This window comes from Myotis yumanensis, unplaced genomic scaffold (genome assembly GCF_028538775.1).
Source record: "Myotis yumanensis isolate MYYU_CA2020_CCGP unplaced genomic scaffold, mMyoYum1.0.hap1 SCAF_6, whole genome shotgun sequence".
Lineage (NCBI taxonomy): Eukaryota > Metazoa > Chordata > Mammalia > Chiroptera > Vespertilionidae > Myotis > Myotis yumanensis.
In genome coordinates, this window is record NW_027223757.1 from 65,623,819 (window position 1) to 65,637,974 (window position 14,156).

Below are 14,156 nucleotides of genomic sequence, written 5' to 3' on the forward strand. Positions count from 1 at the left end.
CTGTTTAATTTTATTAACCAATGTCATCCCAATAAATTTAATAAAATAAACAATAAACAGTTTTGGCATTATGAAAAACAAACTTTAAGTAGCCACATGAAGAAAGTCTAAAGAATCAGGTGTAATTAATTTTATTAATATAGTTTCTTCAACCCATGGTGTTCAAAATATCATACCATGTAATAAATACAAACATTATTCACGAAATATTTTACATTTTTTTCATAGTCTAAGTGATCTTATAGTTCATCTCGTTTTGACTTAACCTCATTTCAGTGCTCAATAGACATATGTGGCTAGAGGCTACCAGCTCAGACAGCACAGCTCTACAAATGGAAATGTGGGTTCGAGATGCTGAGATCTTACACTTTTAATTTCTAAGAAACCTAAGTCCAGTGAAGGAATTTTATCACTGTCATCATCATCACCCATCATTTCCCAAAGCTCCTATGTACACATGCCAGGCTGCAGGGTCTGGTGCCTAGGACCAGTTTGCAGCCTTGAGTGTTCTCGTGTTCACATTGCAAATTGTTTTGTGTGTGTTTCAGGTGATCCAGGTCCTGCCAGCTTTGGGAGGAATGGCCGGGATGGTGAGCGAGGCCCTCCAGGGGTGGCAGGCATTCCTGGTGTGCCCGGTCCCCCAGGCCCTGCTGGCCCTCCTGGTTTCTGCGAGCCAGCCTCCTGCACCATGCAGGCTGGTCAGCGAGCCTTTAGCAAAGGGCCAGTCCAGTGAGAGGCTTAGTGCTGCATGGCTGTCTGCATAAACCACCCCTGGCAAAGGAGCTGGGAGGACAAACACCACCCGAAGCTGGGGCAAGGGACGGCAGTGTATTACCTTCAACGTTATTGCAGAAGTCCTACTTGACAATCAGATTTAGATCGATGGTGCTATTCAATAAATCCTCTTTCCTTTCCCTTGGAGGAGAGACAGCAGAGTCATTGGTTAAAAACAAACAAGCAAAACCTCCCTTTGAATACATTTATAATCCTGTTCCCAGGATCTTGAACTTTAGTGTGCTATACATATGTGACATATTGTGGGCCACGGTGCCAATAAACAGAAACAACTGTTTGGTTTACCTCAGTTGCAGTAGTTATTTTCACTTGTAATGAGATGTTCTCAGATTACTGTGCAGCCATATAGAGGATCTGCAGACTAGTTATGAAGAAACCCCTCTGCAGTCAATAGAAATGGTGCCTAAAATGCCCATCAGTGTGCTCTCTGGGGTGACAAGAAAGCGCTGTGCTGTGAGGAATGGTTTCTCCACGGCACATGCTGGTTTCCATGGTCAGCCTGAATTTTTGTGGAATTGTACTGTATCCCAAACCTGTTAACATTTTGAGCTCTTCTATGTGGAAGTAAAGAAGGACTTTTAATATCCTGTCATGCTCAAGATTTATTGATGAGATTATTTATTTTTAAGGTGTGAGGTAACATCTCTGGTTGTACCCAAGAAGAAATAAAAATGGTTTCTTAATCTCTTGCATGTTTTCTTGTAAATAATCATGTTCAATAAAAAGGAGTCACTGAACTTATTTAGATGCATTAAAAATGTAAATTACTGCTATTTCTCTAAGTTTATGTTAGTGATTTTTTTGCACAGAAAATTAAAAAGCCCTTACTGTTCCCTTGAAGGTGCTACCCAGTGACAGAAATCCATTGTCTATGGGTATGTGGTGTAGGGCGGGCAGCTTCATAGAGCTTTTGGAAATTCTAATGAAAGCTATGGACCCAAACCCCGGAAAAATGCACAAATGCTTATGCACAAACATGTCTGCAGACTATTTCAGAGACTTGATCAACCCCTTAAGTCTAGCCTTGCACAGTCTCTTGCCTTCATTGCAATGGTTTGTTAGCTCCTGCCTAATCAGAACGTCACTGTTGCAAAATGTCTATTTCACAATTTTTCTTATACATTTTATAAAGGCAGCTCCGCTAAAGCACTGGATTCTTATCAATAAGCTAGGTATTGCCTGATCAACTCAAGCACTTGATTATCATTTACGTAATCACATTGGTTTGCTATTTTATCAACATCCACATAAATGATCGATGAGACTTAATGCATTCATTCTATGTCACAGTGCATACGAGTGACTTGTCCATGGGCCCAACACAGTGCACAAAATAGTCAATGCCTTCACTTAGTTTATGGAACTCAATTCTCTCAAGTCAAGAGGAATGGGCCCTAATAGGATTTTTTTCTTGTATGTACGCTCTATACATTTAAAAATGTTAGCCCTATTTATTTGGCCAAATCAATCATTGTGTAACCTGCCTTTGGGATTCTTTCACACTGCTTACAGCATCTATTCTGTACCTCCAGCATAGACTGTGCATAAGAAGAGAGACTTCAACTTGGCTCCATAGATCATGCTATTTACACCCACTGAGAAGGACATCATTCCTTTGTGTGGAGTAGATACATTTTGGAAATTGAGATATCTGTTCGAGCTACTTGAAATGATCTTTATATAAGTGGCAAACCTTCTCAGGGTCTGTGACATATAATCAAATAAATGCAAAGAAATTACCTTGTCTTTTCACCAAGTGGTTTTATTTTAACTGTAGTGACATAATTAAATACAATAAAAGAAAAATTAGATTACCAAATAAATATGTTTCTCAGTTCGGTAATATAATCTTCATAAGAAGAATATACTGCAATGTATTTTTTTATTTCCTTACAAATAAAGGTTTAGGTTGATTTAAAAAAAAGATTGGAGGCTATGTTAAGTTGAGAACAAAATGGAGAAGAAAATATATTTCTAATTTGTTACAAATTAAATATTCCAACTTCAGTTTAAAAAAAATAATTTCATAAGAAAACAACAAAATTTCATGAGAAAACAACAACAACAAAACCCTCAAAAGAACAGTTCATTCAAAGGTTTTACAAACTTTATATATAAAAGGCTACCCACCAAGCTCCACAGACATCATAAGCAATATTGGAAACAGCTACATACAAATAGATTAGGTAAAACTAGCAGATCCCCAGTGGTGGGAACAATCCATGTTAAACTCAGTTAAGTGAAATAGTTTACAGAAGCAGTAAATACTTGACTGAGAAATTGCAAAGAAAACCGTCCAGCAATGCCTCTCTGTGAAAGAGTTGATAAATATTGAATTAGACCAAATATCTTTCTGTAGCAAAACAGAAATCTTCAAAACCTCTCAGATATTTTTTAAAGGTTGGATGAAGTGTCGCCTGGAGCACTTGTTGAGACAGGAGTGTGTGACTAAAGGTGGTCAGAAACTGGCATGTTATTCAGGGCAACTGATTTCCGATTTTTTTCTAGCCAGGGCTTCTGTGGCATTTTCATCTCAAATCTCTGACAGTTTGGGTAAGAACTATAGAAATCACTTCCCAGTCTGACTGAACACATAACCTCACTGGCATGGTTTGGCATAACTGACCTCTGTCTACCAGAAGAGTATGATGAGTAGTCCTATCAGTTATGTAATTGACTTGGTTATCTACGGACACTTAATATTTCAACCTCCCTAAACACATATTGATATTCTTAAACATCATTAGTTAAGTCTGATTTATTTATTTGCAATCTGAAATAAGCTTAATGTAAATCCCTACTTCAGAAGATCACCTCTTACTGTATTATTTAATTTTGGGCTATTATGGTGTCTCTGACTTACAATAATCTTGGAATAAACCAAAATAAGGGGAAGGACACTAGAGATATATAAAATCATACCAAATGTCAAGGGAATTGCTTTTAGACATGTCCTAGAAGCTAAAGTAAAAGTGAAAAAGCAATAATACTAGTGAACTAGTAGTTTTTCTGTTTACAAATGGGCAATGGATATAAATGATTTTGAATATATATATTTTAAAAAAGAATATTTGTGCTCAATAAATATAGGTCAAGTCCTTTCTTTTCATAGAATAAAATAAATAAATTTCAGTTGCGTACTTCATCCTTTTTAGTTAGCTTGTGCTCTAGGACATGGCAGTATAAGTCCATATGGCTCAGTAAACATTAAGTCAAAAGTGGTGACAATACAAATGTATGACTATGAATACCCATGCTCAAATGCCCTTTAAATGATTAAGTAGAGGAAGTGCACCATATTCATTAGATTATCAGAAAGTGGATGCTGACTGCTTTATGTTTACTCTTAATAATATTATTATTAATAGTCTTAATAAATGACAATCCATGCTAACTTTCCCTTAACATGCCTTCACATTTTGCTCTTGAGACAAGTTTTCTAAGAATAAGTAGAGAGAGAACAAATGAGAGAAATTGGCTCCAAAGAAGTAACTTTCTCTTTGAGATTCATTCGAATTTGTTTTTCCCCTCCAAGTTGAAATTTTGTGTGTGAAAAGGCTTAAGAATATTTCGGAGAGAGCTCCTGGTTGGTTTTCTACATGGAAGGGGACCTGAAGATGAGAATAGTGTCAGCAATTTATAAGTAAACATGTAAACCTACTGACATGTTTTAATGTAATTAGTTTCTGTTAAGGAAACATGCTGTGTATTAGCTTCTTATTGCCTATTATCACTAATGATGATGTTTATGAGTAAGTTACTAGTAATTGTGATGTTCCTTATCTTGCACCGGCCCCTCTACACCAGGGAGTCCCGAGTGACTTCAGTGAGATCACTTTGTGGGACAGAAGTTGCAAAGGCCTGCCTGCTCTCTGACTTTTGCTTCTGCTTCTGCTTCTAATTCTCATCTCAATCATTAGACCAGACCTTTATGAGCTACCACGGAGATGAATTATACACGTAAGTAGCATGAACTAAACATTGATTCGTGTGACAAACAAAACTGTAACGACCAGCACAGTATAAACAAGAACTCTGCAACAGACCAATTGACAGGTATCTTGGCACCTGTGTGGCTCATGCTTGGTACGGGAGTGCTCTCGGGGCATTCCTGTCATTGCGGCCTAACAATGCAACTCAAGTGTGGCTCTTTGGCCACAAGAGGTGGTGACGAGTAGACATGGTGTTGATAACTGCACCTCAGAATTCCTGGATTTAGGGTCAAATTCTTTATTGCTGAGATAAGCGACAAGCTCATTATGCATCATGAGTATATTTAGGAATCAAGGTCTCAAAGCATTATATCCACGTGAAACTTAGAATAAAATTAGTGCCATTCCACTTAACATGAGTATGTTGAATTCAACCTTAAACAGTTTGATGAGGTAAGAGAGAGAACAAACAAAATGGGAAAATGTTATTTTTGGCACAATTAATTATAAAATATGCCATAAAACAATCTGAACTAAAATACAATAATACACTGACAAGTATTTAACCCTAAAATATACTTTAAATAATACAGCAAAATAAAAAGTTATAATTACCATCTTTACACCCACAAGCTTATTATAGTCAAACAATTGGCAACCCTTTTGACAAAATTACATCTTACTGACCTACCCCCTAAGTTCAGTGAAGTCTCCTATTTTACTGGTAGTACTGACTTTTGACAAATTCATGAAGTTAAGTAGCTAACTCCTTGAGTTGTACCACTCACTATGGGACCTGAACATGAATTTTTTTTTTTTCCCAATGAGATTTTTCTTAGACTTGGCTTTGGTTTTATAAGCCTTCCTAATCTTTGAGGTAAATTTTGCTGTTCTGGGTCTGTTTGTCTGAATGAGTTTTCTCTGTGTTCATCTTGTTCTTTATTCAGTTTAACTAAAGTGACCAGATATTCTGGCATGATTTTGTTGAGAAAAATGTTAGGGTACACCACACAATGAAAATGAAGACATCCATTTGTCTTGTTTCTTGAGACTCCTACTGGTTAAATGAATTTAATGTAATTAATACTACGTATATCAGCCAACTAATAAATAAATATAATTCAAAGGCTAAGTCACTTTGAAGTATCCAGGCATAAAACATACAAATTCAATTCTTTTCTGCATCTCCTCCTTTTAGAAGTCTGTGTAATCTCTGAGAGGAAGTCATATAAAAAGGGGGTACGTTCCTTAACACTAGAATGTTAAGAAAGAACATTGGGAAACAATAACAATACACACTGTGTCTTAAGAAGGTGAACATGAACAAATATGAAAAATAACTTAAGAACAAGAGCAATGAGCAAATCTACAAAACTTTTATGAGAATTCATTGAAAAACTTAAGCATATAACAATCTAGAAATTCTCAGTCTCAGGATAATATTACCAATGTTAGGAAAAATTAAAATGGTATTTTGAAAAATGGTGTTCCTTATTTTACTTTTGTAAATAGTGATATAGTTCTAGAAAAACAAAAATATTATACAAATCTAATTGTAAAATTTTAAGTACCTTGAATAATATGAAGATTTAGACAGTGTGCAATTTTATAAATGGTCAACATCTTGTATTAAGCTAAATGCGTTTTGTTTGTCTGTCAAAAGCGAGTATATATCCTGTATAAAAGGTAGGATGACTTCTTAGGTGTTTTCATGTTAATCACTAAAATATGAGGGTAGTGTACAAACAAAAGTTACAAATAGTAAATCTTCAAGTTAACTAAGGTATATAAATCCACTGAAGAAATAAAATTGAAAGAGCTAACAAACCAAAGGTTATTTTGTCTGCTTCAAAGAGATACTTACAATGAGAAAATATATAAATTAACAAAAAAATTAATAAAACACATGTTAACAAGAAATTATTTACAAAAGTAAAAAGAAAAGTGCAAAGGCAAAGGTCTGATTTAGTTGTTGTCCACTAAATGGTTTCTACCCTTGTATTTCTGCAAGTCTGTTCAGTTATGATACAAATTGCTTTAAAACACCATCTTGTGGACAAAAGGAGGTATATCACAGGTTCTCAACAGATGTGAGAGACTGCAGAAAGGCTAAATCTTATTTAACTCCTAAAACATACTCAAAAAATTATTTTAAAATCTAAACATCAAATAACAATTATAGAGAACATATGTTAAGATAATTATTTAAGCTCCATAATATAAGTCACTAAAATTTTAAAGTTTCAACAATGTCATGAAATATAGAAATAAGCATATGGATTAGAATAATTAACTAAATTAATTTGATCACAAGATGACAAATTTCAAAGGTTAAGACTGCCTGTGTTTCTTTTATGCTTAGGGAAAAAAGGTTAATGTCTTCAGTAGGAAAGAACAATGAACAAACTCATGAATGATACTTCCTTTTTTCTTTAAATTACAAAGGCCATAAATATTAATTGACATCATACCTTGTTTTTTGCATAGAAAGGTTTCTATTTGAAGTGTTAATTTATCTTGGTATAAAATGTTTGACTGGAATTTAAAATATGTATGTAGGGCAAACACAAATTTAATTATTAATTATCCTCATGGCCTATAATTACTTTGCATTTCAACATTTATGTTGTCTGGAGTCCAAACAAGAGATAATTTAGGAAATTTGATAATTCTTCTTCCCTGCTGTGGACATTACTGACATCTATGTGAAAGTAAACAAATATTTTGGAATGGAGTAAAATGATACAAGAGAGTTGGCAACCACCAAGTTATTTAGGAGAGAATTTTCCACCCTACTTTGGGGCCTAAATTATCCATTTTCTTTTTTATTAAAAAAAATTAGGCAAATGCCAAATATTCACTTTTTCTGGTGTTTATATTAGCTGGACCCAGCCTTGGGTATCATTTGTCCAGAGATGAGGCAGGAACAAGTGTTGAAAGGTAAGTAATGCAGTAGGGTGAGAAAGGCTCATCCTATGGGGACACAGCCCCGTTTCTATGGTTTTGCCAAAGGTATAGTCATATGTGTCAGTTATAAAAAATGAGCTTGACAGCTCTGCTTTGTAATACACATCATATACCATTATATACCCCCCATACTTAAATCATCTGAATAAATACAAATTCTTGAGACAGGAATAAACCAGCCCAGTATTAATGGAATTTAGAAAAAAAAGAAGGTTCCTAAATATGCAATTCGTAAGAAAGGATGCATGACATAGTCTGTGGAATTAAAATGAATAGAAGTTATGAAACAAGGAAATGAATCGAGTCTTTTGATGTAGATGAACGGATCAATTCAAAGAAAACAAAGGAAAATACATTGATCACCATCAGCAAAAAAGTTCATGAAAACATTAAAATGCTAAAATAAATACTTCTGGATTAGTAAAGAGGTATAAGGATAAACAACCTATTAATATGAAAAAATAATTTCTGAAAACAAAATATTTAGCTTCATGACAAATTCAAATAAATTAATGAATGGCAGATGAGCTGTAAGCTTTCAGAAAAGTCAACAAATTAAAAGCTCAAGATATACACATAGCACCAGATTTAGATCTTTGTATATATTTTTGGGATAAATTATCATTCTACTAAAAAATGCATATGTATATTCCAATTATATAATTTTAAAACACAGCACCATTATAAGTATTGCACAAGAAAGAGAATAAAGAACAAAATCAATTTAAAGTTGAAACCACTTGAAATAAATAAAATAACCTTGGAAAAAATAAATAAACTTGGAATTGAAATATACAACATAATTCAATATGAAATAACCAAAAGGTTGTATGTATGCACAACCATGTAGATATCCCTGACCAGCAGTTTATAAATCTACAATGAAAATCAGTTCAACTCATGGGTGCATTTGAACAAGGCCTGTGTTAATCTAGGCACGCTCCCAGCGCAACTCTGTTCACAGCTTTTCCAATTTCAGTGGGTTTGCCTTTCTAAACTCATTTTTCAATTAGCAGCTAAAAGCTCTCATCCCAGCCTGATTTGGCTAAGCTGGAATCGGCCCTGTTTCTTGTAGAGGTGAGACCTCCTGGTTTCTGTGACAGGAAGCTCTCAGCATCGGTGGGACCCAATACTTAGATTTCAGCAACATCCTCATGCCCAACCTTCTAGAAAATGAGTTGCTTTCAACCCACAGTCTCTCAAAATAATGTATAGTTAGGCAATACGAATATCATTTAGTGATGTGGTTGGCGATCACTGCATTTTCGTTTCCTGCCAGAAGACTAGTCTTTTGCAGCCCCTGTTGTTCCCCCTGCAGTGAGTGTTAACTCTTTGGTCTGAGCGCTAGTTGTATCCACAGTCCCATGGCTTTTTGTCGCTGCCTGTACCTCTTGCTGCAGCTTTTAGGGAAAACAGCTTTCTGGAGAAACATGATTCTCCCTAAGAGCTTCTGGGCTTCACCTTGTCCACGCGCATCTGTCACACCACAGGGAAGGGGTTTCTTTTCCGGCCGCTACTCATCTCGTCCTTTGTTCTGATGGCTGGGTCTCCTCCTACAGTCTGAGAGTGATGAGGCCAGAAGGATGATGGATACAGGGGTCCAAAGTTCTTGCCAGTACCAAAGACAGCCTGGTGCCTTCACCACCGAAGACCTCTTAGGGGAAACAGCTTTCTGTTTCCCAACGGAGAAACTCAGCAAAGGGACTACAGTGCTAGGCTTTTCTTGTGGAACTCACACACAATTGGACTTCATTTCTTCATTTTCATGCCATACATATTCATGCCAGCTTTGAATTTGGCTCATTATACAGAATTAAGAAAATCATTTCAATACTTGGCTATGTTGGGTTTTTTGGGCTCCCTGATAAAACAGCCTCCTGGTAAACCCCTCAAAAATGTAAGTTATAAAGTGGAACTCTTATTGCCTATCTATGTCTCTGCATAAGTAGGATGGATGTAGGATGGTAGAAGAATTCTTAAGCTATAAAAAGTAGTCAAAAAACATTCAGCAGGAGCAATGCACTATATCAAAAAAGATGACATTTTTAGCAATGACAGCAAATTTAACCACCAAGAAGACCTCAATATAACTCTGAAACTTTAAAATTCAGAAGTCAAAGGCCAAATACAAGTTGATGAGACTACAAAATGTACCTCACCATCAGTCTACGAAATCATAAAATGTAATTTTCTCTTGAAGAAGAGCTAATGATAAGATTTGCTTATGTATTTCAAGAAAACCCTGAATAAAAATCAGTAATGCTGAAGCAAAACATATGGAATGAATTTGGGAAAAAGTCTAAAAATGCTGATATCGCAATTGCTATAGGAATAGGATTCAAATTGTTGCTTTTAATGTCTGCCTACACCAGAAAAAAAAAGCCACCCACGTATCATGAGGGTTTGAGCGTATTAAGATAGCGCAACAGCAGGGGGATATCACCCCAAATCGAGTCCTCCTCACGCGTGCTTATCTCCCACCTGTCCGCTGACGGGCATGAGATACAGGATAGAGGCAATCTTCTGGGTTACATCTTCCACTAGGTCCTGGGGGTCCCTGAGGACCTGGGGCACCCGGTGAGCCTGGCAAACCCGGAGCTAATGAAATAAAAGACCCCATCAGAATGCAGATCACGTATGGCTCTTTCTTCCTCACTCCAACCAACATCATTCAACCTCTCCTGTAGCAACACATAAGGGCATAGGGGAAAAGGCATGGCTCCTTATTTTAGAAGCCTGCTTGTGTTGTGCAGATAAATATCACTATTACCTGAAGTCCCAGGGAGACCTGGACTCCCTGGAAGCCCAATTCCAGGTTCCCCTCTTTCTCCTTTCTGTCCTCGGTAGCCTAAGGGAGAGATATATAAAAAGAGAGACACAGAAGTAAGAGCATTCTATGGCAGCACAGTACAAATAAAAGCCATGTTTCTAGTCTAGAGTATTTCTGTAATTTGTCCACTTAACATAGAGCTAACATACTACTTTAACTGTCTGTTTTGCATTAACCACATATCAAACTTACATACCAAACAGATTAGATGCAATAGGCAATGAGGAGCTTAGAAATATGCAACTACTGGCCTAAAAAGTATAAGTAGTCAAATGTTTGATAGTGAGACTTTGGGTACTGAAAATGATACCTAAGTTACTGAAATCAATCATTCTAATCTTCCGTCAAATAGCTACGACAAGGTGTGTGAGTGTCTTCAATAGGAATTCTGACTGGAGGGTAGGTTCAAGCTAAATATAAATATACGGAGAGTTCTGCTTACTACAAGGACAAACTAATGTGACAGCAAGAAGCTGGACCTTAGTCTAAGAATTAAAGGGAATGAAAGGAACAAAAACTCATCATTTTAATAAATGACAGTAAGAGCGTGACTATATGCGAATTCACCCATCTCGGAGTCAGGAGAGGACAAAATTGCAGGATTTGGTTCAAATGACTGTCTGTAGCAACATGATATCCTTTCTAGTTACGTTAAAACAGCAACCTCCTGTTTAACATGGCAGTTCGTAACTCCAAAGAGGAGGAACTTCAGCAGTTCCAGAATGCAAGGGAAGACTGAGGGATCCTTCTAAACTCACTTCATCAATTTAAGATACTTTAACCAAAATAAATTAGGCCTAGGATCTCTGTACATTTTAAGACAAAATCATTTTTGTTACTGAATATGTTTATTGTTACCTCAGGTAGAAAGGTACAGAGCAATTTGTGCCTCTTGTCCCTGCTTTAAGAAAGCATAAAACATTTCAATCTGGGTTTTATATAATGTCTTCATCCATGTAAGACATTGAAAAGAAGGGTCTGTGGCTATAAGTTTCACAGTGATGGTAAGTAGAGTTTTAATTTTCAACTTTCTCATTCTTAAACCATGGCTCCTGGTCCTGAAGGAACAGAGTGGTCATGCAGAATCATGTGGACACACAGCAAGGCTAATAGGTAGGACAGTATCTCAGTAGGAAACAATAGGTCCTAACTCAGTTGTGCCTGTCCATAAAGGTGTGTTATTACAGCTGAACATGATAGGAGGAGAACATTTAATGTTCTCTATGAACAGTATATAGGAAAGATTATTTTCCATTATTGCTCAGGATTAGACATCAGTTTGGGAGCAACAGTCTTGACTTGACCATACAGTATATACATTATTATCCAAATAACGTTAGCAATGTAATCACCACATCGTTATTTCTTGGTTTTGGAGGTGTGACCTGACCATAAATGTGAAAATATTCAAAAAAAGGATTACATTCACAATATATTTTGAGGTGCATACTAGAAATATATCCAATGGGAAATCTTCACACATTTATATCTGAAAACTATGTTATAGACACTCAATACAACCCTAGATCCTAGAGAGAGCAGTGGCTTGAACATGTGGCTCAGTACCCCAAATTGATACATATTCAACTTTAAAATATTCCCAGGATTTCTTGTATATAAGTGACTTTCATTTAGTACATGTAAACAACAAGAAACGCTGTTTGTACTTGGGGTCATTTTGAAAGCACCCTTTCAAATGCATTATTTAAACTTTCCTGCAGTAAAATAATATTTCATGCCTGAGGTATATTTGATAGTTCAACCTAGGTTTTACTGTTATAGAAATATTGTAAAGTTGACCCTCAAGCTACAGCAGTAGGTGCTTAAGATCATAGGCTAAAAAAAAGTGAGGAAGAAAAAAAATATGACTAAAGATATACAAACTTTTGATTAACAAGAGAATTAACAAGATCGTAACACAATTTCAAAAGATGAATATTTCTGTTAAAATCTATATATTTAAATTCAGTTTTCAGATTTTAACTAAGGCAAAAATATATTACTCCACATGAATTTGGTGAACATGGTATCACAAAACAAGAGTTAATAATTTGTATATTTGTATAAGAGGGTGACATATACACTTCTCCTATAAATGTACTAATTTATTTGTACAAATCTCTCAGTTCTTTGGTTAATAACAACCTACTACTAATAAACAAAGCTGTTGAATTGCACAAGGTCCCACACTCATCATGGATGAAGGCTGCCATAAAGTTATAGGGTCTTATTTTATAATTGCTTCACAACAAAGTTTCAGATTAGAATACTAATAAAGTCAATAACAGCTTTCTTACTTTCTAGAATTAAGCTTTTCACCCACTTAAGGTAGGCCTCCCCTGAAATTTGGAAAAGACTAAAAGGTGGGTCTATTTGCAAATGCACATGTATTTTCAAGGCCTGGAAGTATGCAGGGTGACAGTCTGACATCACTGTAGCTTATGTAAGAAAACAGAAATCCAACAACAGCAGTGTCCTAATCTAAAGCACCTAGAGGTATTAAGTGAAGAATTCAGGTGCTGCTGTAGTTTTTCAGGTGATGGACTTCATTTATTTCCGGTAGGGAGAATTCCATCTTAATGCCAGGGATATTCTTCCAAAGTTATAAATCTGTGCATCTGTACACCCACTGAGCAAATGAGACCAGCAAAGGAGTGTTACTGGCATTTCTCCATGTGGGGACCTGCCTCAAGCTTTATAAGTTGTTCGGCCTCCCTGGTTTCTTCTACTAATGGACCACAGCGCCCTTCTGTCATTTTGACACGCACATGCCTCCCATTACTTAAGCTCCCTACTGCTGACAAATTCTAAAGGTCAAATCTATATCCGTCACATGAACTACTCTACGGGCCACTGGCTTACAAATAACAGCAAGTTTCCTTCCTATAAACCAATAACAGGTAAACTTTGAAAGTTTAAAAGCAAGAGAAATCATTCCCAATAGTGTCTTTTCAAAACTGATGGAGGTTATGTGAAAGGGCTGGACCTGTTTTCTCCTGATCCCACATCCACACAGTGGGGGGCTCGGTGGGGGGATCAGTGGGGTTGTTTCTCCTGAATGGACAGGGCTTTCAACTGTGGCATCTGTTCATCCCGGTTTTCACAGAGGTGGAGAAATAACCGCGCTTTGGAAAAAGTTGAAATGAAGTGCTTTCTCTTAAACTCGTTCAAGAGGCTAGGGTCTGTTAGGAAAATGCGCCTCTCTTGCTTACACAGGAGAAGCCAGATGGATGGAGGCTTCTTTGATCCTAACGTGGCACAATCTTGCCCATCCCAGGCAGGACAAATGAGGAGGCCCCGCGCTGCAGACTGAGGTGGGAACGCACACCAAGGAAGGTGCTCTCAGTGGGCATCGGGAAGGCAACAATCAGAAACCCACGGGATGGTTAAAATATAAGACCGTTTGGAAATGCGTCTGAATTTTAAAAAGATGCCAACAATCACCCACTTTGAGAATTTAGAAAAAACGTAAATGAGGTGACCCAACTTGAATCAGAATGATTCACTATTTTCACTGAGAGATCAGGGGGCTTCAGGAGGGTCCCCAGTTTCCATGATCACAACCTCGGCAGGAGCAGTACCTCCCTTTTCCAAGTTGGATCACGTGCTTCTAATACTCTAGTATGGTTTTT

At 36.6% G+C, this 14,156-nt stretch overlaps 2 protein-coding genes across 2 annotated transcripts in view; one reads left to right on the forward strand and one right to left on the reverse strand.

The window, feature by feature from the left end:
* The window catches only part of COL9A1 (collagen type IX alpha 1 chain), a 90,953-nt gene extending 90,220 nt beyond the window's left edge, over positions 1 to 733 (forward strand). Inside the window, exon 38 of the mRNA XM_070418309.1 lies at positions 549 to 733. Coding sequence (XP_070274410.1) covers positions 549 to 733 — 185 coding nt within the window. The remainder of the gene's footprint in view (positions 1 to 548) is intronic.
* A 129-nt stretch (positions 734 to 862) lies between these two features.
* The window catches only part of COL19A1 (collagen type XIX alpha 1 chain), a 302,649-nt gene continuing 289,355 nt past the window's right edge, over positions 863 to 14,156 (reverse strand). Inside the window, exons 51-53 of the mRNA XM_070418310.1 lie at positions 10,465 to 10,542; positions 10,176 to 10,292; positions 863 to 915 (exon numbers count right to left, since the gene is read on the reverse strand). Of these exons, the coding sequence (XP_070274411.1) occupies positions 893 to 915; positions 10,176 to 10,292; positions 10,465 to 10,542 (218 nt within the window). The 3' untranslated portion in view covers positions 863 to 892. The remainder of the gene's footprint in view (positions 916 to 10,175; positions 10,293 to 10,464; positions 10,543 to 14,156) is intronic.